Genomic DNA, 27,190 nt, shown 5'->3' on the forward strand with positions numbered 1-27,190 from the left:
TCTCTGCATTCTGCCATTCCCTGTCCCGACTGCTGTAAGTAATCTCTGCGTTCTGCCATTCCCTGTCCCCACTGCTGTAAGTAATCTCTGCCTTCTGCCATTCCCTCTCCCGACTGCTGTAAGTAATCTCTGCATTCTGCCATTCCCTGTCCTGACTGCTGTAAGTAATCTCTGCGTTCTGCCATTCCCTGTCCCGACTGCTGTAAGTAATCTCTGCATTCTGCCATTCCCTGTCCCCACTGCTGTAAGTAATCTCTGCGTTCTGCCATTCCCTGTCCTTACTGCTGTAAGTAATCTCTGCATTCTGCCATTCCCTGTCCCAACTGCTGTAAGTAATCTCTGCATTCTGCCATTCCCTGTCCTTACTGCTGTAAGTAATCTCTGCATTCTGCCATTCCCTGTCCCAACTGCTGTAAGTAATCTCTGCATTCTGCCATTCCCTGTCCCGGCTGCTGTAAGTAATCTCTGCGTTCTGCCATTCCCTGTCCCGACTGCTGTAAGTAATCTCTGCATTCTGCCATTCCCTGTCCTGACTGCTGTAAGTAATCTCTGCGTTCTGCCATTCCCTGTCCTGACTGCTGTAAGTAATCTCTGCGTTCTGCCATTCCCTGCCCTGACTGCTGTAAGTAATCTCTGCGTTCTGCCATTCCCTGTCCTGACTGCTGTAAGTAATCTCTGCGTTCTGCCATTCCCTGTCCCCACTGCTGTAAGTAATATCTGCATTCTGCCATTCCCTGTCCCGACTGCTGTAAGTAATCTCTGCGTTCTGCCATTCCCTGTCCCCACTGCTGTAAGTAATCTCTGCGTTCTGCCATTCCCTGTCCTGACTGCTGTAAGTAATCTCTGCATTCTGCCATTCCCTGTCCTGACTGCTGTAAGTAATCTCTGCATTCTGCCATTACCTGTCCTGACTGCTGTAAGTAATCTCTGCATTCTGCCATTCCCTGTCCTGACTGCTGTAAGTAATCTCTGCATTCTGCCATTCCCTGTCCTGACTGCTGTAAGTAATCTCTGCGTTCTGCCATTCCCTGTCCTGACTGCTGTAAGTAATATCTGCATTCTGCCATTCCCTGTCCTGACTGCTGTAAGTAATCTCTGCGTTCTGCCATTCCCTGTCCCGACTGCTGTAAGTAATCTCTGCATTCTGCCATTCCCTGTCCTGACTGCTGTAAGTAATCTCTGTGTTCTGCCATTCCCTGTCCCGACTGCTGTAAGTAATCTCTGCGTTCTGCCATTCCCTGTCCCGGCTGCTGTAAGTAATCTCTGCGTTCTGCCATTCCCTGTCCTGACTGCTGTAAGTAATCTCTGCGTTCTGCCATTCCCTGTCCTGACTGCTGTGAGTAATCTCTGCATTCTGCCATTCCCTGTCCTGACTGCTGTAAGTAATCTCTGCGTTCTGCCATTCCCTGTCCCGGCTGCTGTAAGTAATCTCTGCATTCTGCCATTCCCTGTCCCGGCTGCCTGTAAATAGCAGATCATATAACTCTGCAGATGTTGGTTGAGTCGCTTACATTGTCCGGAACATACTGGCCGATAGCCGCCTCCAGCTCTGCCTATACTGTCTGTATGTTGACTTTCAAAAGACAGACGCCGGAATCCCAACACTGATCAGAATGCCGGCATTCCGACAGCTGGGATCCCGATAGATGACTGCTGGGATTTCGGAGAGATAAGCCCTTGGGGGGTGGGGTTAGAGTTAGACTGAGGGTGGGTGTCGGGGTGTTAGGGAGGGTTAGGTGTAGGCTGCTGGGAGAGGGGTTAGGGTTAGGCTGCAGGTGGTGGGAGAGGGGGAGTATTAGGGAGGGTTAAGTGTAGGCTGCAGAGAGGACAGGTTAGGGTTAGGCGGAGGGTGGTGTTAGGGAGGGTTAGGTGCAGGCTGCTTTAGGCGGCGTGTGGGGGTGTTAGGCGGCTGCGAGTGGTGGTGGAAGGTGTTAGGGAGGGTTAGGTGTTAGGTAGGGTTAAGTGTAGACTGCGGGTGGGGGGGGAGGTTTAGGCGTAGGATGTGGGGGGGTTAGGTGTAGGCTGTGGGTGGTGTTGGGGGGGTTAGGGAGGGTTAGGTGTAGGCTGCAGGTGGGGGAGGGGGAGGGTTAGGTGTAGGCTTGCGGGTGGGGGGGACGGTTAGGCGTAGGTTGTGGGGGGGTGGGCGGCTGCGGGTGGTGGAGGGTGTTAGGGAGGGTGGTGTAGGCAGCGGGCGGGGGGGAGGGTTAGGCGTAGGTTGTGGGGGGGGGGGCGGCTGCGGGTGGTGGTGGGGGGGTGTTAGGGAGGGTGGTGTAGGCTGCGGGCGAAGGGAGGGTTAGGCGTAGGTTGTGGGGGGGTGGGCGGCTGCGGGTGGTGGAGGGTGTTAGGGAGGGTGGTGTAGGCTGCGGGCGGGGGGAGGGTTAGGCGTAGGTTGTGGGGGGGTGGGCGGCTGCGGGTGGTGGAGGGTGTTAGGGAGGGTGGTGTAGGCTGCGGGGGGAGGGTTAGGCGTAGGTTGTAGGGGGGGCGGCTGCGGGTGGTGGTGGGGGGGGGGGTGTTAGGGAGGGTGGTGTAGGCTGCGGGCGGGGGGAGGGTTAGGCGTAGGTTGTGGGGGGGTGGGCGGCTGCGGGTGGTGGAGGGTGTTAGGGAGGGTGGTGTAGGCTGCGGGCGGGGGTGGGGGTTAGGCGTAGGTTGTGGGGGGGGGGTGGATGGTGTTAGGGAGGGTGGTGTAGGCTGCGGGCGGGGGGAGGGTTAGGCGTAGGCTGTGGGGGGGGTGGGCGGCTGCGGGGGGTGGAGGGTGTTAGGGAGGGTGGTGTAGGCTGCGGGCGGGGGGGGGGTTAGGCGTAGGTTGTGGGGGGGGGGGTGGAGGGTGGTGTAGGCTGCGGGCGGGGGGAGGGTTAGGCGTAGGTTGTGGGGGGGGGGGCGGCTGCGGGTGGTGGTGGGGTGTTAGGGAGGGTGGTGTAGGCTGCGGGCAGGGGGAGGGTTAGGCGTAGGTTGTGGGGGGGTGGGCGGCTGCGGGTGGTGGAGGGTGTTAGGGAGGGTGGTGTAGGCTGCGGGCGGGGGGGGGGGGGGGTTAGGCGTAGGTTGTGGGGGGGGGGGTGGAGGGTGTTAGGGAGGGTGGTGTAGGCTGCGGGCGGGGGGAGGGTTAGGCGTAGGCTGTGGGGGGTGTGGGCGGCTGCGGGTGGTGGAGGGTGTTAGGGAGGGTGGTGTAGGCTGCGGGCGGGGGGGGGTTAGGCGTAGGTTGTGGGGGGGGTGGAGGGTGGTGTAGGCTGCGGGCGGGGGGAGGGTTAGGCGTAGGTTGTGGGGGGGGGGGGTGGAGGGTGGTGTAGGCTGCGGGCGGGGGGGAGGGTTAGGCGTAGGTTGTGGGGGGGGGGCTGCGGGTGGTGGAGGGTGTTAGGGAGGGTGGTGTAGGCTGCGGGCGGGGGGAGGGTTAGGCGTAGGTTGTGGGGGGGGGTGGAGGGTGGTGTAGGCTGCGGGCGGGGGGGAGGGTTAGGCGTAGGTTGTGGGGGGGTGGGCAGCTGCGGGTGGTGGAGGGTGTTAGGGAGGGTGGTGTAGGCTGCGGGCGGGGGGGGGGGGGGGTTAGGCGTAGGTTGTGGGGGGGGGTGGAGGGTGGTGTAGGCTGCGGGCGGGGGGGACGGTTAGGCGTAGGTTGTGGGGGGGTGGGCGGCTGCGAGTGGTGGAGGGTGTTAGGGAGGGTGGTGTAGGCAGCGGGCGGGGGGGAGGGTTAGGCGTAGGTTGTGGGGGGGGGGGGCGGCTGCGGGTGGTGGTGGGGGGGGTGTTGGGGAGGGTGGTGTAGGCTGCGGGCGGGGGGAGGGTTAGGCGTAGGTTGTGGGGGGGTGGGCGGCTGCGGGTGGTGGAGGGTGTTAGGGAGGGTGGTGTAGGCTGCGGGCGGGGGGAGGGTTAGGCGTAGGTTGTGGGGGGGTGGGCGGCTGCGGGTGGTGGAGGGTGTTAGGGAGGGTGTTGTAGGCTGCGGGCGGGGGGAGGGTTAGGCGTAGGTTGTGGGGGGGGGCGGCTGCGGGTGGTGGCGGGGGGGGTGTTAGGGAGGGTGGTGTAGGCTGCGGGCGGGGGGAGGGTTAGGCATAGGTTGTAGGGGGGTGGGCGGCTGCGGGTGGTGGAGGGTGTTAGAGGGAGGGTGGTGTAGGCTGCGGGCGGGGGGGGGGGTTAGGCGTAGGTTGTGGGGGGGGGGGGGTGGAGGGTGGTGGAGGGTGTTAGGGAGGGTGGTGTAGGCTGCGGGCGGGTGGAGGGTTAGGCGTAGGCTGTGGGGGGGGTGGGCGGCTGCGGGTGGTGGAGGGTGTTAGGGAAGGTGGTGTAGGCTGCGGGCGGGGGGGGGGGTTCGGCGTAGGTTGTGGGGGGGGGGTGGAGGGTGGTGTAGGCTGCGGGCGGGGGGAGGGTTAGGCGTAGGTTGTGGGGGGGGGGCGGCTGCGGGTGGTGGTGGTGGGGGGGGTGTTAGGGAGGGTGGTGTAGGCTGCGGGCGGGGGGAGGGTTAGGCGTAGGTTGTGGGGGGGTGGGCGGCTGCGGGTGGTGGAGGGTGTTAGGGAGGGTGGTGTAGGCTGCGGGCGGAGGGGGGGGTTAGGCGTAGGTTGTGGGGGGGTGGAGGGTGGTGGAGGGTGTTAGGGAGGGTGGTGTAGGCTGCGGGCGGGGGGAGGGTTAGGCGTGGGGGGGGGGGGCTGCGGGTGGTGGAGGGTGTTAGGGAGGGTGGTGTAGGCTGCGGGCGGGGGAGGGGGGGGTTAGGCGTAGGTTGTGGGGGGGGGGGGTGGAGGGTGGTGTAGGCTGCGGACGGGGGGAGGGTTAGGCGTAGGTTGTGGGGGGGGGTGGAGGGTGGTGTAGGCTGCGGGCGGGGGGGAGGGTTAGGCGTAGGTTGTGGGGGGGGGCTGCGGGTGGTGGAGGGTGTTAGGGAGGGTGGTGTAGGCTGCGGGCGGGGGGAGGGTTAGGCGTAGGCTGTGGGGGGGGTGGGCGGCTGCGGGTGGTGGAGGGTGTTAGGGAAGGTGGTGTAGGCTGCGGGCGGGGGGGGGGGGGGGGTTAGGCGTAGGTTGTGGGGGGGGGTGGAGGGTGGTGTAGGCTGCGGGCGGGGGGAGGGTTAGGCGTAGGTTGTGGGGGGGGGCGGCTGCGGGTGGTGGTGGGGGGGGTGTTAGGGAGGGTGGTGTAGGCTGCGGGCGGGGGGAGGGTTAGGCGTAGGTTGTGGGGGGGTGAGCGGCTGCGGGTGGTGGAGGGTGTTAGGGAGGGTGGTGTAGGCTGCGGGCGGAGGGGGGGGGGGGTTAGGCGTAGGTTGTGGGGGGGGTGGAGGGTGGTGGAGGGTGTTAGGGAGGGTGGTGTAGGCTGCGGGCGGGGGGAGGGTTAGGCGTAGGCTGTGGGGGGGGGGCGGCTGTGGGTGGTGGAGGGTGTTAGGGAGGGTGGTGTAGGCTGCGGGCGGGGGGAGGGTTAGGCGTAGGTTGTGGGGGGGGGTGGAGGGTGGTGTAGGCTGCGGGCGGGGGGGAGGGTTAGGCGTAGGTTGTGGGGGGGTGGGCAGCTGCGGGTGGTGGAGGGTGTTAGGGAGGGTGGTGTAGGCTGCGGGCGGGGGGAGGGTTAGGCGTAGGTTGTGGGGGGGTGGGCGGCTGCGGGTGGTGGAGGGTGTTAGGGAGGGTGGTGTAGGCTGCAGGCGGGGGGAGGGTTAGGCGTAGGATGTGGGGGGGTTAGGTGTAGGCTGTGGGTGGTGGTGGGGGGGTTAGGGAGGGTTAGGTGTAGGCTGCAGGTGGGGGAGGGTTAGGTGTAGGCTGCGGGTGGGGGGGACGGTTAGGCGTAGGTTGTGGGGGGGTGGGCGGCTGCGGGTGGTGGAGGGTGTTAGGGAGGGTGGTGTAGGCTGCGGGCGGGGGGGGGGGTTAGGCGTAGGTTGTGGGGGGGGTGGAGGGTGGTGTAGGCTGCGGGCGGGGGGGAGGGTTAGGCGTAGGTTGTGGGGGGGTGGGCGGCTGCGGGTGGTGGAGGGTGTTAGGGAGGGTGGTGTAAGCTGCGGGCGGGGGGAGGGTTAGGCGTAGGTTGTGGGGGGGGGGGAGGGTGGTGTAGGCTGCGGGCGGGGGGGAGGATTAGGCGTAGGTTGTGGGGGGGGGCTGCGGGTGGTGGAGGGTGTTAGGGAGGGTGGTGTAGGCTGTGGGCGGGGGGGGAGGGTTAGGCGTAGGTTGTGGGGGGGGGGGCGGCTGCGGGTGGTGGCGGGTGTTAGGGAGGGTGGTGTAGGCTGCGGGCGGGGGGAGGGTTAGGCGTAGGTTGTGGGGGGGTGGGCGGCTGCGGGTGGTGGAGGGTGTTAGGGAGGGTGGTGTAGGCTGCGGGCGGGGGGAGGGTTAGGCGTAGGTTGTGTGGGGGGGGTGGAGGGTGGTGTAGGCTGCGGGCGGGGGGGAGGGTTAGGCGTAGGTTGTGGGGGGGGGGGGGTGGAGGGTGGTGTAGGCTGCGGGCGGGGGGAGGGTTAGGCGTAGGTTGGGGGGGGGGGTGGAGGGTGGTGTAGGCTGCGGGCGGGGGGAGGGTTAGGCGTAGGTTGTGGGGGGGTGGGCGGCTGCGGGTGGTGGAGGGTGTTAGGGAGGGTGGTGTAGGCTGCGGGCGGGGGGAGGGTTAGGCGTAGGTTGTGGGGGGGGGTGGAGGGTGGTGTAGGCTGCGGGCGGGGGGGAGGGTTAGGCGTAGGTTGTGGGGAGGGGGTGGAGGGTGGTGTAGGCTGCGGGCGGGGGGGAGGGTTAGGCGTAGGTTGTGGGGGGGGGGGTGGAGGGTGGTGTAGGCTGCGGGCGGGGGGGAGGGTTAGGCGTATGTTGTGGGGGGGGGGTGGAGGGTGGTGTAGGCTGCGGGCGGGGGGAGGGTTAGGCGTATGTTGTGGGGGGTGGTGGAGGGTGGTGTAGGCTGCGGGCGGGGGGGAGGGTTAGGCGTAGGTTGTAGGGGGGTGGGCGGCTGCGGGTGGTGGAGGGTGTTAGGGAGGGTGGTGTAGGCTGCGGGCGGGGGGAGGGTTAGGCGTAGGTTGTGGCATATTAATCACGTTTTGCATCATATACAGATGGAGTAATCACATTCCAGCTCTGGGTAATTAGAAAACGCTGTTTGTTAGAAGCATAAACATTACTTTGGGGGAGATGTGCCAGTGCTTAGAAAGTGATAAAGTACCAACCAATCAGCTCCTAGCTGTCATGTTACAGGCTGTGTTTAAAAAATGCCAGGAGCTGACTGACTGGTCCTTTATCTCTCTCCACTTTATCAATCTCGGGTATATTTATCAACATTATGTTTACTGGCTGTTTTCCCACCTTTTTCACATTATTTTAGTATCGCCTAAATGTACTAAACGGCAGATGAAGGAGAAACGTAAACGTCTCCTCCAAACCAGTAATATTACATTTTCCGCACTTGTAAAGTCATCTGGCCGAATTTCCAAAATAAAAAAAAAACCTGAATGCAACTCTGATAAAAACGCTGTCTTGATATGGCGTTATCCACGATTCCCTGAGGTTCCTTCTCCGCTCTGACAGGCAGAGTCGGGAGCCGACACCTGTGACTGATCACTGCAAAAATAAAAATAAATATTTTTTAAAAAATTAATAACTTACAAGCCCCTGATGAGGTGACCGGTGACCGTCCGTGACTCTGGTCATCTGATCGCTAGCTCTGGTGGCGGAGGCGCATTGCGCGGAGACACTCACTGTGAGAAGTCTGCGGAGCAGATTCTCTGGGGCAGAGCTTCCTCGCACGCTCTGTTCCTGCATGCGATAATTGATACATGTGGGCGGATTGTGATAACTATGCCCCATAATGTTATCATTATTTCATGAAGACTGAACATGACATTAGATCACCTCTGGATAGATGAGTTTCTGTAGGTGCGGCAGCGATATAGTGACACTGTGTATAACTGCTCTCTGCCGATGCTGACATTGTGTCTTACAGAACTCTCTATGTATTTGTCATGTGGCAGCTTTTGATGCCAAAGAGAGAATTTGAGATCTTCAAGGTAGGGTCGCTATGTGCCACCGGATTGGCGGGTTCCAGATCTCTCTGCATGTACTATAGAGTGGTTTGTGTGTGATCCCATGACCCTAACCCTTTCTTACTGTAACACAATGCAGCCTGTACATGAAGTATATTCAGGAGTGTGGTATATTAGGTCAACATGAGTTTGTTCACAGAGAACATATTGACATATTCAGGCTTGCTGACACTGATGACATGTTAACTACTTTAAATATGTTGAAGACCTAACTTAAGACATTCTGGAGTCCATATTATGACTGCGTCCCATAGACAGCTGTAGTCGGTGGTAAATGTGGACCTATGACTGCATCCCATAGACAGCTGTGGTCGGTGGTAAATGTGGACGTATGACTGCCTCCCATAGACAGCTGTAGTTGGTGGTAAATGTGGACGTATGACTGCCTCCCATAGACAGCTGTAGTCGGTGGTAAATGTGGACCTATGACTGCCTCCCATAGACAGCTGTAGTCGGTGGTAAATGTGGACCTATGACTGCGTCCCATAGACAGCTGTAGTCGGTGGTAAATGTGGACCTATGACTGCCTCCCATAGACAGCTGTAGGTTGGTGGTAAATGTAGACCTATGACTGCGTCCCATAGACAGATGTAGGTCGGTGGTAAATGTGGACCTATGACTGCGTCCCATAGACAGCTATAGGTCGGTGGAAAATGTGGACCTATGACTGCGTCCCATAGACAGCTGTAGGTCGGTGGTGAGTATGGACCAATGACTGCCTCCCATAGACAGCTGTAGTCGGTGGTAAATGTGGACCTATGACTGCCTCCCATAGACAGCTGTAGTCAGTGGTAAATGTGGACCTATGACTGCGTCCCATAAACAGCTGTAGGTCGGTGGTAAATGTGGACCTATGACTGCGTCCCATAGACAACTGTAGGTCGGTGGTAAATGTGGACCTATGACTGCGTCCCATAGACAGCTGTAGTTGTTGGTAAATTTAAACCTATGACTGCATCCCATAGACAGCTGTAGTCGGTGGTAAATGTGGACCTATGACTTCGTCCCATAGACAGCTGCAGCTGGTGGTAAATGTGGACGTATGACTGCCTCCCATAGACAGCTGTAGTCGGTGGTAAATGTGGACCTATGACTGCGTCCCATAGACAGCTTTAGGTCAGTGGTAAATGTGGACCTATGACTGCATGTAAACAGCTGTAGGTCGGTTGTAAATGTGGACCTATGACTGCGTCCCATAGACAGCTGTAGGTCGGTGGTAAATGTGGACCTATGACTGCATCCCATAGTTGGTGGTAAATGTGGACCTATGACTGCATCCCACAGACAGCTGTAGGTCGGTGGTAAATGTGGACCTATGACTGCGTCCCATAGACAGCTGTAGGTCGATGGTAAATGTGGACCTATGACTGCATCCCATAGATAGCTGTAGTCGGTGGTAAATGTGGACCTATGACTTCATCCCATAGACAGCTGTAGTCGGTGTTAAATGTGGCGGACCTATGACTGCGTCCCATAGACAGCTTTAGGTCGGTGGTAAATGTGGACCTATGACTGCATGTAAACAGCTGCAGGTCGGTTGTAAATGTGGACCTATGACTGCCTCCCATAGTTGGTGGTAAATGTGGACCTATGACTGCATTCCATAGACAGCTGTAGGTCGGTGGTAAATGTGGATGTATGACTGCGTCCAATAGACAGCTGTAGTTGGTGGTAAATGTGGACCTATGACTGCCTCCCATAGACAGCTGTAGGTCGGTGGTAAATGTGGACTTATGACTGTATCCCATAGACAGCTGTAGTTGGTGGTAAATGTGGGCCTATGACTGCATCCCATAGACAGCTGTAGTCGGTGGTAAATGTGGACCTATGACTGCATGTAAACAGCTGTAGGTCGGATGTCAATGTGGACATATGACTGCGTCCCATAGACAGCTGTAGGTCGGTGGTAAATGTGGACATATGACTGTATCCCATAGACAGCTGTAGTCGGTGGTAAATGTGGACCTATGACTGCCTCCCATAGACAGCTGTAAGTCGGTGGTAAATGTGGACCTATGACTGCGTTCCATACACAGCTGTAGGTCGGTGGTAAATGTGGACCTATGACTGCATCCCATAGACAGCTGCAGTTGGTGGTAAATGTGGACGTATGACTGCCTCCCATAGACAGCTTTAGGTCAGTGGTAAATGTGGACCTATGACTGCATGTAAACAGCTGTAGGTCGGTTGTAAATGTGGACCTATGATTGCCTCCCATAGACAGCTGTAGGTCGGTGGTAAATGTGGACCTATGACTGCATCCCATAGTTGGTGGTAAATGTGGACCTATGACTGCATCCCATAGACAGCTGTAGGTCGGTGGTAAATGTGGACCTATGACTGCGTCCCATAGATAGCTATTGTCGGTGGTAAATGTGGACCTATGACTGCATGTAAACAGCTGTAAGTCGGTTGTAAATGTGGACTTATGACTGCCTCCCATAGACAGCTGTAGTCGGTGGTAAATGTGGACCTATGACTGCATCCCATAGATAGCTGTCGTCGGTGGTAAATGTGGACCTATGACTGCATGTAAACAGCTGTAGGTCGGTTGTAAATGTGGACCTATGACTACGTCCCATAGACAGCTGTAGGTCGGTGGTAAATGTGGAACTATGACTGCATCCCATAGTTGGTGGTAAATGTGGACCTATGACTGCATCCAATAGACAGCTGTAGTTGGTGGTAAATGTGGACCTATGACTGCCTCCCATAGACAGCTGTAGGTTGGTGGTAAATGTGGACCTATGACTGCGTTCCATAGACAGCTGTAGGTCGGTGGTAAATGTGGACCTATGACTGCGTCCCATAGACAGCTGTAGTTGGTGGTAAATTTGGACATATGACTGCGTCCCATAGACAGCTGTAGTCAGTGGTAAATGTGGATGTATGACTGCGTCCCATAGATAGCTGTAGTCAGTGGTAAATGTGGACCTATGACTGCGTCCTATAGACAGCTGTAGGTCGGTAGTAAATGTGGACCTATGACTGCGTCCCATAGACAGCTGTAGTTGGTGGTAAATTTGGACATATGACTTCATCCCATAGACAGCTGCAGTTGGTGGTAAATGTGGACGTATGACTGCCTCCCATAGACAGCTGTAGTTGGTGGTAAATGTGGACCTATGACTGCGTCCCATAGACAGCTGTAGTTGGTGGTAAATTTGGACATATGACTTCATCCCATAGACAGCTGCAGTTGGTGGTAAATGTGGACGTATGACTGCCTCCCATAGACAGCTGTAGGTCGGTGGTAAATGGATCTGGGACTGAGGGTTGACAGCAAAAAGGTCGACACACATTAGGTCGACGCCAATTGGTCGACACACTTCAGGTCGACGTGGACAAAAGGTCGACGTGGACAAAAGGTCGACATGAGTTTTTTATGTTTTTTTGGTGTCGTTTTCTTCGTAGAGTGACCGGGAACCCCAATTAGTGCACCGCGTCGCCTCGCATGGCTCGCTTCGCTCGCCATGCTTCGGGCATGGTGCCTTCACTCCGCTACCGCTTCGCTCGGCACAAATTACCGTTCCAATCGTACTCCACGTGGATCGTTAAGTATGAAAAGGTTCCAAAAAAGAAAAAAATCGTGAAAAACCCATGTCGACCTTTTCCCATGTCGACCTTGTTCCTGTCGACCTGTTGTCCATGTCGACGTAAGGTGTGTTGACCAATTGGCGTCGACCTAAGGTGTATCGACCATTTTGCTGTCGACCTGGAGTCCGGATACCGTCGTAAATGTGGACCTATGACTGCATCCCATAGTTTGTGGTAAATGTGGACCTATGACTGCATCCCATAGATAGCTGTAGTCGGTGGTAAATGTGGACCTATGACTTCATCCCATAGACAGCTGCAGTTGGTGGTAAATGTGGACGTATGACTGCCTCCCATAGACAGCTGTAGGTCGGTGGTAAATGTGGACCTATGACTGCGTCCGATAGACAGCTTTAGGTCGGTGGTAAATGTGGACCTATGACTGCATGTAAACAGCTGTAGGTCGGTTGTAAATGTGGACATATGACTGCATCCCATAGACAGCTGTAGTCGGTGGTAAATGTGGACCTATGACTGCGTCCCATAGACAGTTGTAGGTCGGTGGTAAATGTGGACCTATGACTGCGTCCCATAGACAGCTGTAGTTGGTGGTAAATTTGGACATTTGACTGCGTCCCATAGACAGCTGTAGTCGGTGGTAAATGTGGACCTATGACTGCGTCCCATAGACAGCTGTAGTTGGTGGTAAATGTGGACCTATGACTGCGTCCCATAGACAGCTGTAGTTGGTGGTAAATGTGGACCTATGACTGCGTCCCATAGACAGCTGTAGGTTGGTGGTAAATGTGGAGCTATGACTGTGTCCCATAGACAGCTGTAGTTGGTGGTAAATATGGACATATGACTGCGTATCATAGACAGCTGTAGTCGGTGGTAAATGTGGACATGTGATTGCGTCTCATAGACAGCTGTAGTTGGTTGTAAATTTGGACATATGACTGCATCGCATAGACAGCTGTAGTTGGTGGTAAATGTGGACGTATGACTGCGTCCCATAGACAGCTTTAGGTCGGTGGTAAATGTGGACTTATGACTGCCTCCCATAGACAGCTGTAGGTCGGTGGTAAATGGGTCTGGGACTCGGGGTCGACAGCAAAAGGTCGACACACCTTAGGTCGACGCCAATTGGTCGACACACTTTAGGTCGACATGGACAAAAGGTCGACAGGAACAAGGTCGACATGGAAAAAGGTCGACATGAGTTTTTTTATGTTTTTTTGGTGCCTTTTTCTTCGTAGAGTGACCGGGAACCCCAATTAGTGCACCGCGTCCCCTCGCATGGCTCGCTTCGCTCGCCATGCTTCGGGCATGGTGCCTTCGCTCCGCTATTGCTTCGCTCGGCACAGATTACCGTTCCAATCGTAGTCCACATGGATCGTTAAGTATGAAAAGGTTCCAAAAAAGAAAAAAATTGTGAAAAACTCATGTCGACCTTTTTCCAGGTCGACCTTTTTCCATGTCGACCTTGTTCCTGTCGACCTGTTGTCCATGTCGACCTTTTGTCCATGTCGACCTAAGGTGTGTTGACCAATTGGGGTCGACCTAAGGTGTGTCGACCTTTTTGCTGTCGACCTGGAGTCCGGATACCGTGGTAAATGTGGACCTATGACTGCCTCCCATAGACAGCTTTAGGTCGGTGGTAAATGTGAACCTATGACTGCATCCCATAGTCGGTGGTAAATGTGGACCTATGACTGCGTCCCATAGACAGCTGTAGTCGGTGGTAAATGTGGATGTATGACTGCGTCCTATATACAGCTGTATGTCGCTGGTAAATGTGGACCTATGACTGCGTCACATAGACAGCTGTATTTGGTGGTAAATGTGGACATATGACAGCGTCCCATAGACAGCTGTAGTTGGTGGTAAATGTGGACATATGATTGCGTCTCATAGACAGCTGTAGTTGGTTGTAAATTTGGACATATGACTGCATCGCATAGACTGCTGTAGTTGGTGGTAAATGTGGACGTATGACTGCGTCCCATAGACAGCTGTAGTTCAGTGGTAAATGTGAACCTATGACTGCATGGAAACAGCTGTAGGTCGGTGGTAAATGTAGACGTATGACTGTGTCCCATAGACAACTGTAGTCGTAGGTAAATGTGGACCTATGACTGTCTCCCATAGACAGCTGTAGTCGGTGGTAAATTTGGACCTATGACTGTGTCCCATACACAGCTGTAGTTGGTGGTAAATGTGGACCTATGACTGCGTCCCATAGACAGCTCTAGTTGGTGGTAAATGTGGACCTATGACTGCGTCTCATAGACAGCTTTAGGTCAGTGGTAAATGTGGACCTATGACTGCATGTAAACAGCTGTAGGTCGGTTGTAAATGTGGACCTATGACTGCCTCCCATAGACAGCTGTAGTTGGTGGTAAATGTGGGCATATGACTGCGTCCCATAGACAACTGTAGGACGGTGGTAAATGTTGACATATGACTGCGTCCCATAAACATCTGTAGGTTGGTGGTAAATGTGGACCTATGACTGCATCCCATAGACAGCTGTAGTCGGTGGTAAATTGGACCTATGACTGCGTCCCATAGACATCTGTAGTCGGTGGTAAATGTGGAGCTATGACTGTGTCCCATAGACAGTTGTAGGTCGGTGGTAAATGTGGAGCTATGACTGTGTCCCATAGACAGTTGTAGGTCGGTTGTATATGTGGACCTATGACTGCGTCCCATATACAGCTGTAGTTGGTGGTAAATGTGAATGTATGACTGCGTCCCATAGACAGCTGTAGTTGGTGGTAAATGTGGACCTATGACTGTGTCCTATAGACAGCTGTAGTCGGTGGTAAATGTGGACATATGACTGCATCCCATAGACAGCTGTAGTCGGTGGTAAATGTGGACCTATGACTGCGTCCCATAGACAGTTGTAGGTCGGTGGTAAATGTGGACCTATGACTGCGTCCCATAGACAGCTGTAGTTGGTGGTAAATTTGGACATTTGACTGCGTCCCATAGACAGCTGTAGTCGGTGGTAAATGTGGACCTATTACTGCGTCCCATAGACAGCTGTAGTTGGTGGTAAATGTGGACCTATGACTGCGTCCCATAGACAGCTGTAGTTGGTGGTAAATGTGGACCTATGACTGCGTCCCATAGACAGCTGTAGGTTGGTGGTAAATGTGGAGCTATGACTGTGTCCCATAGACAGCTGTAGTTGGTGGTAAATGTGGACCTATGACTGCGTCCCATAGACAGCTGTAGTCGGTGGTAAATGTGGACCTATGACTGCGTCCCATAGACAGTTGTAGGTCGGTGGTAAATGTGGAGCTATGACTGTGTCCCATAGACAGCTGTAGTTGGTGGTAATTGTGGACCTATGACTGCGTCCCATAGACAGCTGTAGTTGGTGGTAATTGTGGACCTATGACTGCGTCCCATAGACAGCTGTAGTTGGTGGTAAATTTGGACATTTGACTGCGTCCCATAGACAGCTGTAGGTCGGTGGTAAATGTGGACCTATGACTGCGTCCCATAGACCGCTGTAGTTGGTGGTAAATTTGGACATTTGACTGCGTCCCATAGACAGCTGTAGGTCGGTGGTAAATGTGGACCTATGACTGCGTCCCATAGACAGCTGTAGTCGGTGGTAAATGTGGACCTATGACTGTGTCCCATAGACAGCTGTAGTCGGTGGTAAATGTGGAGCTATGACTGTGTCCCATAGACAGCTGTAGTTGGTGGTAATTGTGGACCTATGACTGCGTCCCATAGACAGCTGTAGTTGGTGGTAAATTTGGACATTTGACTGCGTCCCATAGACAGCTGTAGGTCGGTGGTAAATGTGGACCTATGACTGCGTCCCATAGACAGCTGTAGTCGGTGGTAAATGTGGTAATAAGAAAATAATTCCTCTCTGGGCGCCGCAAATGAGCTGCACAGGAAAGTACTAAATAGAACACCAATCTATACAACCTTGTAGAAAAAGAAAAAAGTACGATCTCACTTTTGCGCTCAATGTCCAGAAAATTCAGTTTTGCCACAGTGGACCGATGTAGTTCATTCAATATGAAAAAGAAAAAAAATGCAACATAGTATAATACTGCATTGAGACCAGATCTTTCACCACTGTGTAATACAGGGAATGGAAATGTGGATATAGTCCCAAAACTGGAAAGTTCAAGCTTCCACCTCTTTTTCAAGGCACCCAACGTGATATGCAGGATTTATGGTGATGGACGCTTACATGTAAGCTTACTTCTGTAAGACGTGATGAAAACTCATAAAGGTTTCTTTTGTTGGCCTTGCGATCACTTCATATAGGTAGATGGACCCCAATATCCCTCGTAACAAATCAAAGCCAGAGATACAATCCAATTAGGACAAGGACACTCTTTATTAGAGTACAAACAAAAGAGTGAACAGAAAAAAACCATACCATGTGGGAAAAGGCAGGATGATGTTAATAGCCAATAGCAATGGGTCCGGATACCAATAGCTATTTATCCCCCACTATGGATAGTCAAATCTGTCACCCACAACAACACACTGTGTCGACGCGTTTCGACGCTATGCAGCGTCTTTTTCAAGATTCACAGTGTGTAATCACCCTGGAGTGCAGCGTGTCCTGTCTGTTCAGGTAGAGAACCTCTACCTGAACAGACAGGACACGCTGCACTCCAGGGTGATTACACACTGTGAATCTTGAAAAAGACGCTGCATAGCGTCGAAACGCGTCGACACAGTGTGTTGTTGTGGGTGACAGATTTGACTATCCATAGTGGGGGATAAATAGCTATTGGTATCCGGACCCATTGCTATTGGCTATTAACATCATCCTGCCTTTTCCCACATGGTATGGTTTTTTTCTGTTCACTCTTTTGTTTGTACTCTAATAAAGAGTGTCCTTGTCCTAATTGGATTGTATCTCTGGCTTTGATTTGTTACGAGGGATATTGGGGTCCATCTACCTATATGAAGTGATCGCAAGGCCAACAAAAGAAACCTTTATGAGTTTTCATCACGTCTTACAGAAGTAAGCTTACATGTAAGCGTCCATCACCATAAATCCTGCATATCACGTTGGGTGCCTTGAAAAAGAGGTGGAAGCTTGAACTTTCCAGTTTTGGGACTATATCCACATTTCCATTCCCTGTATTACACAGTGGTGAAAGATCTGGTCTCAATGCAGTATTATACTATGTTGCATTTTTTTTCTTTTTCATATTGAATGAACTACATCGGTCCACTGTGGCAAAACTGAATTTTCTGGACATTGAGCGCAAAAGTGAGATCGTACTTTTTTCTTTTTCTACAAGGTGGTAAATGTGGACCTATGACTGTGTCCCATAGACAGCTGTAGGTTGGTGGTAAATGTGGACCTATGACTGCGTCCCATAGACAGCTGTAGGTCGGTGGTAAATGTGGACAATTGTATCTCATCATTTGTCATTATCTGACTTTTAGTCTACGTTTTATGTATCATTCCCTGTTCCCTCTCTTATTAATGAACAGTTGCTATATCGGTGATGTCCTACAGACGTCTTATAAATTGACTCCACCACATCCCTTAATACTGGATGACTTTCTGGTATCGCTCAGTTGTCACTGTCTGATTTGTGTTTCTCAGTGACTTACAGTCCTGCAGTAATGTAACCAAGAGAGGTATCCATGTATAGCCTCCCCTAGGGGTATATTGTACCAATATGATGGCGACACTCACTGGGTCTGCCACTATGAACATGTAATCTGCCCCCATGGGTATATTGTACCCTTATGATGGAGCTGCCATTTGCACCTATGAGTATATTCTACCCATATTGGCACAGAACTGCAACTGCCATGTGGCAAAGTCCTGGTCGGCAGCTTTGAGAGAGCCTGGGAAGAGTAGGAGGTGGAGTCAGATTCTGAACACGGTAGGCAAGATGGATAGAACACATAGGAGTCAGGGAGAGACTATGTGGCCTACACCATCCAGAGATCGATCCAGAGAGCCAAGCTGCCTAAAGCAAAGAGAGGCTGGAACTTGTAGTGCTAGAGCCAATTCCAGCGTTCCTGTGTGAGCTATGTCTACCTATTGGAGGGGAAATTGTATCCTGCAGTTGATCACACGTGAGACCAACTAGTTTATTTATATGCACATACCTATCTTAATAATACAGGTACACCACCTATAACTGGCACCCCTGGTTCCAGCACTGTGCCAGATCATTGCTGATATATACAGTTGCATCCCGACGGTTTATCCTCCCAACCCCTAATCTTAAACCTCCTGCTGCCTAACCCCCCCCCCCCTCCCGTAGCCTGACTGAGCCCTCCTGCAGCCTAACTCCCAAGACCCCCCCCCCCCACGTAGCCTGAAAGAGCCCTCCTGCAGCCTAACCCCCTCCCCGTAGCCTGACTGAGCCCTCCTGCAGCCTAACTCCCCCCCCCCCCATAGCCTGACTGAGCCCTGCTCAGGCCTAACCTCTCCCCCGTAGCCTGACTGAGCCCTCCCGCAGCCTGACATTTATTAGTTTTTGTAGTTCTGTTAGTTATTGTGTGTAAACAGTTAGTAATAGTCTTGAAGTTAGTAAGGAACCAATAGCCATGGGAGAGAATGCATCTGTGATAGTGACATTTCCTTATTTAAATTTGTGTTTTATTCTATGCCAACTAATCATTTACACGCGGAGTCCCACCTAAACATCCGTGTGTGTGTGGTGGGGGAGAGGGGGTGTCCTGTAGTTATTAATACTGTCTGAGGGCCTGATTCTGTTTTGGAAGTGAAGCAAAATAAAAGAAAGTAACTGTGCACCTGGGCAAAACCATTTTGCACTGCAAGGGGGCAGGTGTAACTTGTGCAGAGAGATTTAGATTTGGGTCGGGGTCCACACTCTACAATCTAAATTGCATTGTAAAAATAAAGCAGTCTTACATTTTGTGGGCTACATGCAGAAGCAGGCAGTATTTACCCTGCACAGTAAATATATAAATGTATATTCCCCCTGCAGTGTAACATGGTTTGTTCCAGATATAAAGTTACTTGCTTTTTGTTTTGCTTTTACTTTACATATCAGAATGAGGCCTTTTGTCTGTGGGAGAGTTCCTTGCCTCTCTGCTGTGATGTGAAAAACAGAGGAGCAGCCAAAAGTAAGAGCCAACTCCGGATGATACACTGCGAACCAGTAGCTATGGGCGTGTGGTAATCCATCCTACTATAATATCCATAATCCATGTATTTGGGGTACCGTAGTATGGGGCTGTAAGGCACAAGGAGGAGTAACAAAGCACAACTAGAGCCACATCCATGTTTTACTAGTTAATAGTGTATTGTCTGGTGCTGCGATCAGTCCTGGCTAGTATGGCTGATTGTAGCTGATAATATGTAGATAGTTGTGTATACAAATGGCGCTAAATGGAATACGTGATTAACCTAATGTTTTCCCTTTGGCTGCATATAGTGAATTGTACGAATGTACTAACACACTGAAACAAAGTTGCTCAAGATGAATGTAATGATGATATTAATATGTAGTCAATAATAAAATAAAATAAACACAATATTGAAGTCCTGTTTGGTACTTCTGTGCACACCCTTTGGTTAAAATCTTTTGCAAAGTACGTGTGATCCCCAAATCGAAAAGGTATACTGTAGGTCTCTACAAAAAGTTCACCAGAGTCCAGATAGAAGATTGCGCGGCGTCCCGCACGTCTGCACGTTATGTGTGCTCTGTTAAGTGCAGCAAAAATAGTTCAGAATAGGTAAGTAGGTAATCTGGGGTCTTCACGGTGTGTTAAGAGTGGGTAACAAAGGGGCTCTGGACTTTTCTGTCCTCTCCCCGTGGTGCGTCCTGGTGCAGACTCTCCCCTAGGCGCCGGTCGGTCTGAGAGGCAGAACCTGTCTAGGGTAAGGGGGAACTCAGATAACCGCTCTACAGAGATGCCAGCTGTGTAACCCCCACCACATATGGAGACTCACCTGTCGCCATTTGTATACACAACTATCTACATATTATCAGCTACAATCAGTCATACTAGCCAGGACTGAGCGCAGCACCAGACAATGCACTATTTATTTCTAAGAAGGCCGGTCACCAGCTCGTCCGAGCAAAGAGATACCCCAAAGAAATAATAGTGTAACATTACCCAGTCCTATAGAATGTTTGCGCTTCTCCATTTATTTTTGCTGTGTTGAGCGGAGAATGTGCTGGATACAACATGCAGTAGTTACGATTGTCCTCCTCCTATGTTTGCAGTGTTATTAGTTTGCAGTGCTGAATAATAGATGGCATCACTGGCAATCTCATTGGCGCCCACATCACCCGTTGTGTGCATGCCTAATACTGTACATAGGACGGCGGCACTGCTGCCGGATAGGGGGCACCCGGCTGATTCATCGGAAGTCGGAGGAGGATCAGCAGGTATCCCCCAGTCTGTAAGATGTAGTGCCAGCTGCTTATGTTTAACCCTTTCCTGCTTTGCGTGTGCTGTGTCATCATGTGATGTGAATATAAAGTACACAATGGCTTACTGTGTGTCTCTGCTTTACTAACAGCAATTGCTGGGAGAGCTGTCGGAGGTAAGTGCGTGTGTGTTGCACCATGTCTGTGAATGAGAGACTTCCCATTTGCTAGCACTGTTAGTGTTTATTCTTTTGATGTACCAAATTAATCTTTATTGCGTCTCTGTGTTGGCGTTAGTAATGGAAGAAAGTCCATATGCGTGCTCTAATTACATGCTGACATGTGTCTGATTGGCTGAACCTATTCGTGTTTAGGATTGAGCCCTGGGTTGAGCCATGTTTGGCCTGTATGGTAAACTCTGCCCCCACATTATTATTATTATTATTATATTTTATTTATAAGGCGCCACATGTGTTTGGCAGCGCCGTACAAAGGACAGTACAGGGAGACAGAACTGACATTACTGTAAATAACAGAGATAGAGAACAGGTAACACAGAGCACCACAATTCTCACACATAATACAGATAAGATGTAAGTATTGATGGAGTGATCATTGTACTACATAGGAGCTGGCGGCCATAGATGGAGATGAGCCTTTACCAGCAGGAGAGAAAGCGGTAAAGATGGTCGCTGAGTAGGGGAGAGCTGTGAGTGATATGTGTGGAGAAGAGGGGCTTAGATAACAAGAGGAAAGAGGGCCCTGCTCTGAAGAGCTAACAATCTAGTGGGGAGGGGTGACAGACAGATGACATGAGGTACAGCAGGGGAGGCAGAGCCGGCCTTAGGCATAGGCAAACTAGGCAAATGCCTAGGGCATTTGGTATGCTTAGGGGCACCAGCAGCTTCTGCTGATTAAAATGATATGCGGCATGCCTATATTCTGTGTGTGACTGCGGCTGTATCTGCATACGAAATGCTACTTTGCAGTGTATTCCTGCAAATCACTGTAATGTAGCATTTCGTATGCAGATACAGCCGCAGTCACACACAGAATATAGGCATGCTGCATATCATTTTAATCAGCAGAAGCAGCTTGTGCATCATAGCCACATAGTAATGCAAATAAGATGCATTTTCATAAACAAAAGACGCCCGACGTTAGCAGAGCTGCCAGCTGACTCATGCCAGGCATCTCCTGCAGAACTAGCGGCGGTGCTAGGGGGCACCAGCCAAAATCTTGCCTAGGGCATCATATTGGTTAGGGCCAGCTCTGAGGGGAGGTAGCGTGATGGCAGTATGTAAGCAGAGCTGTACAAGGCATAAGGCAGGGGGATGGAGGAGCGGCCTCAGGGCAGGGGGATGGAGGAGCAGCCTCAGGGCAGGGGGATGGAGGAGCGGCCTCAGGGCAGGGGGAAGGAGGAGCGGCCTCAGGGCAGGGGGATGGAGGAGCGGTCTCAGGGCAGGGGGACGGAGGAGCGGCCTCAGGGCAGGGGGATGGAGGAGCAGCCTTAGGACTAGGTTATCTATCTGGAGGGTAAGCTTTGATGAATAGGTGGGTTTTTAGTGCCCGTTTGAAGCTTTGCAAGGTCGGTGAGAGTCTAATGGAGTGGGGGAGTGCGTTCCACTGAAGGGGTGCAGCACAGGTATAGTCTTGAACTCGAGCATGGGAAGCAGTGACCAGAGGAGAGGCGACGGGCATTGGCCGACCGTAGTGGGCGGGAGGGAGTATGAAGGGAGAGGAGGTTGGAGATGTAGGGAGCAGTGGAATTGGAGATGGCCTTGTATGTGAGGGTGAGGAGTGAGAAGAGGATTCTGTAGGGGAATGGGAGCCAGTGCAGGTATTGGGGAAGGGGAGTGGCAGATGTGGAGCAGCGGGAGAGGAAGATAAGCCTAGCTGCGGAGTTGATGACAGATTGGAGGGGAGCAATGTGGGAGGAAGCGAGGCCTGTGAGGAGAACATTGCAGTAGTCGAGTCGTGAGATGACCAGTGAGTGGATGATTAGTTTAGTTGCACTCTGGGAGAGAAATGGCCTGATGCGAGCAATGTTGCGTAGCTGGAACCGACAGGATTGCGCCAGAGCTTGGATGTGGGGTGCAAAGGAGAGGGAGGAGTCAAGAGTGATGCCCAAGCAGCGGAGTTGGGGAACGGGGGAGATGGTGGTGTTGTCAACATTGATAGAGATATTGGTAGTGGGTGTTGCTCTGGATGGGGGAAAGATGATGAGTTCAGTTTTGTCCATGTTGAGCTTCAGAGAGCGCTCAAACATCCAGGAGGAGATGGCGGAGAGGCAGCTGGAAACCTGGGAGAGGACAGATCAGGAGAGGAGAGGTAGAGTTGTGTGTCATCAGCATAGAGGTTGTATTGAAGGCCAAAGGAGTTAATGAGCACCACCAGGGAAGAGGTGTACAGGGAGAACAGAAGGAGACCAAGGACAGAACCCTGAGGAACACCAACAGGAAGGATGGAAACGTGTGAGGTGGAGCCAGAGGCAGACACAGAGAAGAAGCGGTTAGTGAGGTAAGATTAAAACCAGTGAAGGACAGTGCTAGAGAGGCCAACATTTTGGAGTGTGCAGAGGAGGTGTAACAGAAATAGGTTATGATAAAATACTGTGCGCCAATGCTGGCTGCCCTTGAGTTCAAGATGGATGGAAAAGTGTCACCCAACACTTCAGTTATCAAGACAACGAAGAAATACCATTTGAATCCAGGGGCGCTCAGAAAAAAACAAATAAAATAAATACTCCATAGTGTATTATGTATAAAGACCACATAACAAAAGTCTTTTAGTGCGTCTTGTACCTAAAATGTTGGTCTACTGTTTTTAGGAGTAGACATTCATGCTTTTTGTGGGAGCTGGGTTTTCACCAGTGTCAGATCCTAAAACCTTTGACTCCTCCTCCAGAAAACGATACCCAAAAGAGAGAAATAATAGCCTCCGATGGTGTAACACTTTTTAATCACTGCTTAAAACTTATAACAACAAATGGGGAATAGATGGTCTCTCACCCTTAGAAGTGGTCTACAGACAAACAGTAGACAAAACAGCAAGTTTAAAAGATGATATATCCGGGCGTCCCCAAAACCAGCTGTACAGCATCCAGGAGGAGATGGTGGAGAGGCAGCTGGAAACCTGGGAGAGGACAGATCAGGAGAGGAGAGGTAGAGTTGTGTGTCATCAGCATAGAGTTGTATTGAAGGCAAAAGGAGTTAATGAGCACGCCCAGGGAAGAGGTGTACAGGGAGAACAGAAGGAGACCAAGGACAGAACCCTGAGGAACACCAACAGGAAGGATGGAAACGTGTGAGGTGGTGCCAGAGGCAGACACAGAGAAGCGGTTAGTGAGGTAAGATGTTGTGTCGGATATCCTCAATTTTGGAGGTGAAGAAGGAGGCAAAGTCAGTGGCAGTGAGGGAGGATGGGAGGGGAGGAGGAGGGGGCGATGGAGAGTGTTGAAAGTTTCAAAGACACGGCGTGGACAGGAGGACTGAGAAGAGTTGAGTACTTGGAAAACGGATTGCTTGGCGAGGGAAAGAGCAGAGCTGTAGGAGGAGAGAATAAACTTGAAATGGAGGAAGTCCGGCAGAGAGTGAGATTTCCTCCAGGAGCGTTCAGCGGAGCGTGAGCATATTTGTAAGAATCGTGTTAGTGTGGTGTGCCAGGGTTGGGGTTTGGAGCAGCGGAGGGGGACAGAGGAGAGGGTGGGTGCACAGAGTCGAGAGCAGCAGTTAGGGAAGAGTTAAAGAATGAGGCTGCCTGGTTGGGACAAGTCATACTGGAAAGAGGAGAGAGGAAAGTCTCGAGGGAGGACATGTATGGAGGCTATAATTGTAGTCGGTGTACAGCAGAGCTACAGGGCTGCAGCGCCATCCAAGGTGTGCAGGGAACATATAAACATTAAACATACATGTGCACTTGTATGTAACATATGTCCTGTCTTGCTTCCCCAGGAATCAGCAGCCGCCGCAGCATGGCACTCACTGCTCAGCCTGTCAATCATCAATTAGCCCGCCCCTGGACTCCTGTGAAACCAGCCAATGGGAGTCAGTGGGCGGGTTAAATGATGATTGACAGGCTGAGCAGTGTGTCCCATGCTGCAGCAGCCCCTGACTCCCAGGAAAGCAAGAAAGGACATATGTTACATACAACTGCACATGTATGTTCATATGTACTGACCACCTCCCCCCTGCACACCTTGGACGGCGCTGCAGCCGCCGCTGGTACCTTCCAACCATCATTTGAGGTAAGCAATGTTTGAATAAACAGCTTACACTATATTATACTTTCTTACAGAGAGGATCTAACTCCTTCAGGTGGCATGTTTCCTCCTGTCAGTGTGCCTCTTACCAAACTTACCATACAACCATGTTACTCTCCTATGTGTAAGGGCCTAAGCTCAATTCTATGCTCTTACTGGTGAGAATGACTGCTGGGCATGGCTCTAGTAGATATCATTAGTTGCTGATGTGGTATACCAGGAGAATGGGGCAATTAGGGCACTCCTCCTATAGAACCCATTAGCTGATGATGATGTATATGGAGTCTGAGCCAGGAGAATGGGGTAATTAGGGCACTCCTCCAATAGAACCCATTAGCTGATGATGTGGTATATGGAGTGTGAGCCAGGAGAATGGGGTGATTAGGGCACTCCTCCTATAGAACCCATTAGCTGATGATGATGTATATAGAGTCTGAGCCAGGAGAATGGGGTGATTAGGGCATTCCTCCTATAGAACCCATTAGCTGATGATGTGGTATATGGAGTGTGAGCCAGGAGAATGGGGTGATTAGGGCACTACTCCTATAGAACCCATTAGCTGATGCTGTGGTATATGGTGTCTGAGCCAGGAGAATGGGGTGATTAGGGCACTCCTCCTATAGAACCCATTAGCTGATGATGTAGTATATGGTGTCTGAGCCAGGAGAATGGGGTGATTAGGGCACTCCTCCTATAGAACCCATTAGCTGATGATGATGATGATGTGGTATATGGAGTCTGAGCCAGGAGAATGGGGTGATTAGGGCACTCCTCCTATAGAACCCATTAGCTGATGATGTGGTATATGGAGTCTGAGCCAGGAGAATGGGGTGATTAGGGCACTCCTCCTATAGAACCCATTAGCTGATGATGTTGTATATCAGGGGTGTCAAACACAAGGCCCGCGGGCCAAATCCGGCCCGCCAGACCTCGTCTGATGGCCCGCGGACTCACATTTCAAACATGGGTGGGTCCGTGGGACGCGCTTCGCTGCAGCCAATCCCTAGCCTGCCAGATTGATTGATGGCTCTGTGGCCCGGCTGCAAACTTTAAAAATAGGAGGTGGAGCCTTGCCAGTGCGGACTTGATGGCGCAGCTCTCCTCGATTTGGTGAGTTGTGCTTCGGACAGTGGATAACCTGCGGCTGGAGGAGGGTGTTGGGGTCTGAGAGCTGCCAGTGTTCCGCAGCCGGGGATCGGGGCTGGGTACTCCGTGATCCCGCGGCCAGCTCCGGGTGGTGATGCTGCTTTAGCTCTGAGCTGTTACAATCAGCGGTGACAGGGGGGCTGACTGTTCCCGCGGTGGGGGCTGGTTCAGGTCCCCGAGCTTCCGGCATTACAATGAGTCTCACTGACTCATTTAATGCCGCCACCAACGCTGCGCCTGTCTGCCCACCACCAGTGCCCCGGAGCCCTGTGCATTAAGACAGTCACTGCACAGTCAGTGACTCGGGTCCCGACTCCCGGCCGGAGGGGGAGAAGGAGATGCTCTGCTTTCAGCTCCTCCACCATAGACTCAAATGCTGCATGTGCCCGACTTGTTTAACTATTCCAAGTCCCTCTCTCTATTGCTGTTCACACGGACACCTGGCTGTTACACCCCGGTCCTGATTGTCACCAGCGCCAAAAGTTCATGGGAGGGATGCATAGAGTCACTGGCAGCCATCTCCATGCACAGTGACAGCCCCTGATTGTAAGCACTACTGATGCCAGGCAGGAAAATGCAATACTATTGTTGTACAAGTGGAAAGTGCTGCTCCTCCTCTCTCTCGCTCCTCTGCCCCCCCTCTCTCTTCATGTATCCCCCTCTATGCATCTCCTTCCTCTCTGTCTCCCCCCACTCTCCGTCTCTCCTCCTTTCTCGCTCTGTCTGTCTCCCCCCTTTCTCTCTCCGTCTCTCCCCCCTCTCTATCCCTATCTCCTCACTATCCATTTCCCCTCTCTGTCTCCCCCTTAATTAATGTTTGTTACCAAAAAACATTTTCCAATACATTGTACAATAATTGTACATTTGAATATCTACTTGTCATTATTCTGACTATGTTTCTGCTTTCAGAGCTAGTTATTACTTACATTATTACAAAAAACAGTAATAATTGAATGCAGTGACATTAATTTATGATAATAAAGAGTGGACACATAGACCTACAGATACAACCGGCCCTTTGATGGGGACCAAACTGCTGATGCGGCCCCCGATGAATTTGAGTTTGACACCCCTGTTGTATATGGTGTCTGAACCAGGAGAATGGGGTGATTAGGGCACTCCTCCTATAGAACCCATTAGCTGATGATGATGTATATGGAGTGTGAACCAGGATAATGGGGTGATTAGGGCACTCCTCCTATAGAACCCATTAGCTGATGATGATGTATATGGAGTGTGTCCCAGGAGAATGGGGTGATTAGGGCACTCCTCCTATAGAACCCATTAGCTGATGATGTGGTATATGTAGTGTGAACCAGGAGAATGGGGCGATTAGGGCACTCCTCCTATAGAAACCTTTAGCTGATGATGATGTATATGGAGTTTGAGCCAGGAGAATGGGGTGAATAGGGCGCTCCTCCTATAGAATCCATTAGCTGATGATGTGGTATATGGAGTGTGTCCCAGGAGAATGGGGTGATTAGGGCACTCCTCCTATAGAACCCATTAGCTGATGATGTGGTATATGGAGTTTGAGCCAGGAGAATGGGGCGATTAGGGCACTCCTCCTATAGAACCCATTAGCTGATGATGTGGTATATGGAGTGTGAGCCAGGAGAATGGGGCGATTAGGGCACTCTTACTATAGAACCAATTAGCTAATGATGATGTATATGGAGTGTGAGCCAGGAGAATGGGGTGATTAGGGCACTCCTCCTATAGAACTTATTAGCTGATGATGTGGTATATGGGGTTTGAGCCAGGAGAATGGGGCGATTAGGGCACTCCTCCTATAGAACTTATTAGCTGATGATGATGATGTATATGGAGTGTGAGCCAGGAGAATGGGGTGATTAGGGCACTCCTCCTATAGAACCCATTAGCTGATGATGTGGTATATGGGGTTTGAGCCTGGAGAAGGGGGCGATTAGGGCACTC

At 52.2% G+C, this 27,190-nt stretch overlaps 1 protein-coding gene across 21 annotated transcripts in view; it reads left to right on the forward strand.

Annotated features, from left to right (window-relative positions):
- Window positions 1-27,190, forward strand: part of EPS8 (EGFR pathway substrate 8, signaling adaptor) — a 611,221-nt gene that overhangs the window by 531,091 nt on the left and 52,940 nt on the right. For 18 of the 21 annotated variants that reach the window (XM_063929435.1, XM_063929440.1, XM_063929438.1 and 15 more), the window contains one exon: window positions 19,998-20,021. The exons of 1 other annotated variant lie outside the window; for it this stretch is intronic. In XM_063929435.1, coding sequence (XP_063785505.1) covers window positions 19,998-20,021 — 24 coding nt within the window. Of the gene's footprint in view, window positions 1-18,519; window positions 18,593-19,997; window positions 20,022-27,190 lie in introns of all 21 variants that reach the window. 2 more of the 21 variants (XM_063929450.1, XM_063929451.1) reach the window with 2 other exon arrangements.

Source organism: Pseudophryne corroboree, chromosome 6, assembly GCF_028390025.1.
Source record: "Pseudophryne corroboree isolate aPseCor3 chromosome 6, aPseCor3.hap2, whole genome shotgun sequence".
Classification (NCBI taxonomy): Eukaryota; Metazoa; Chordata; class Amphibia; order Anura; family Myobatrachidae; genus Pseudophryne; species Pseudophryne corroboree.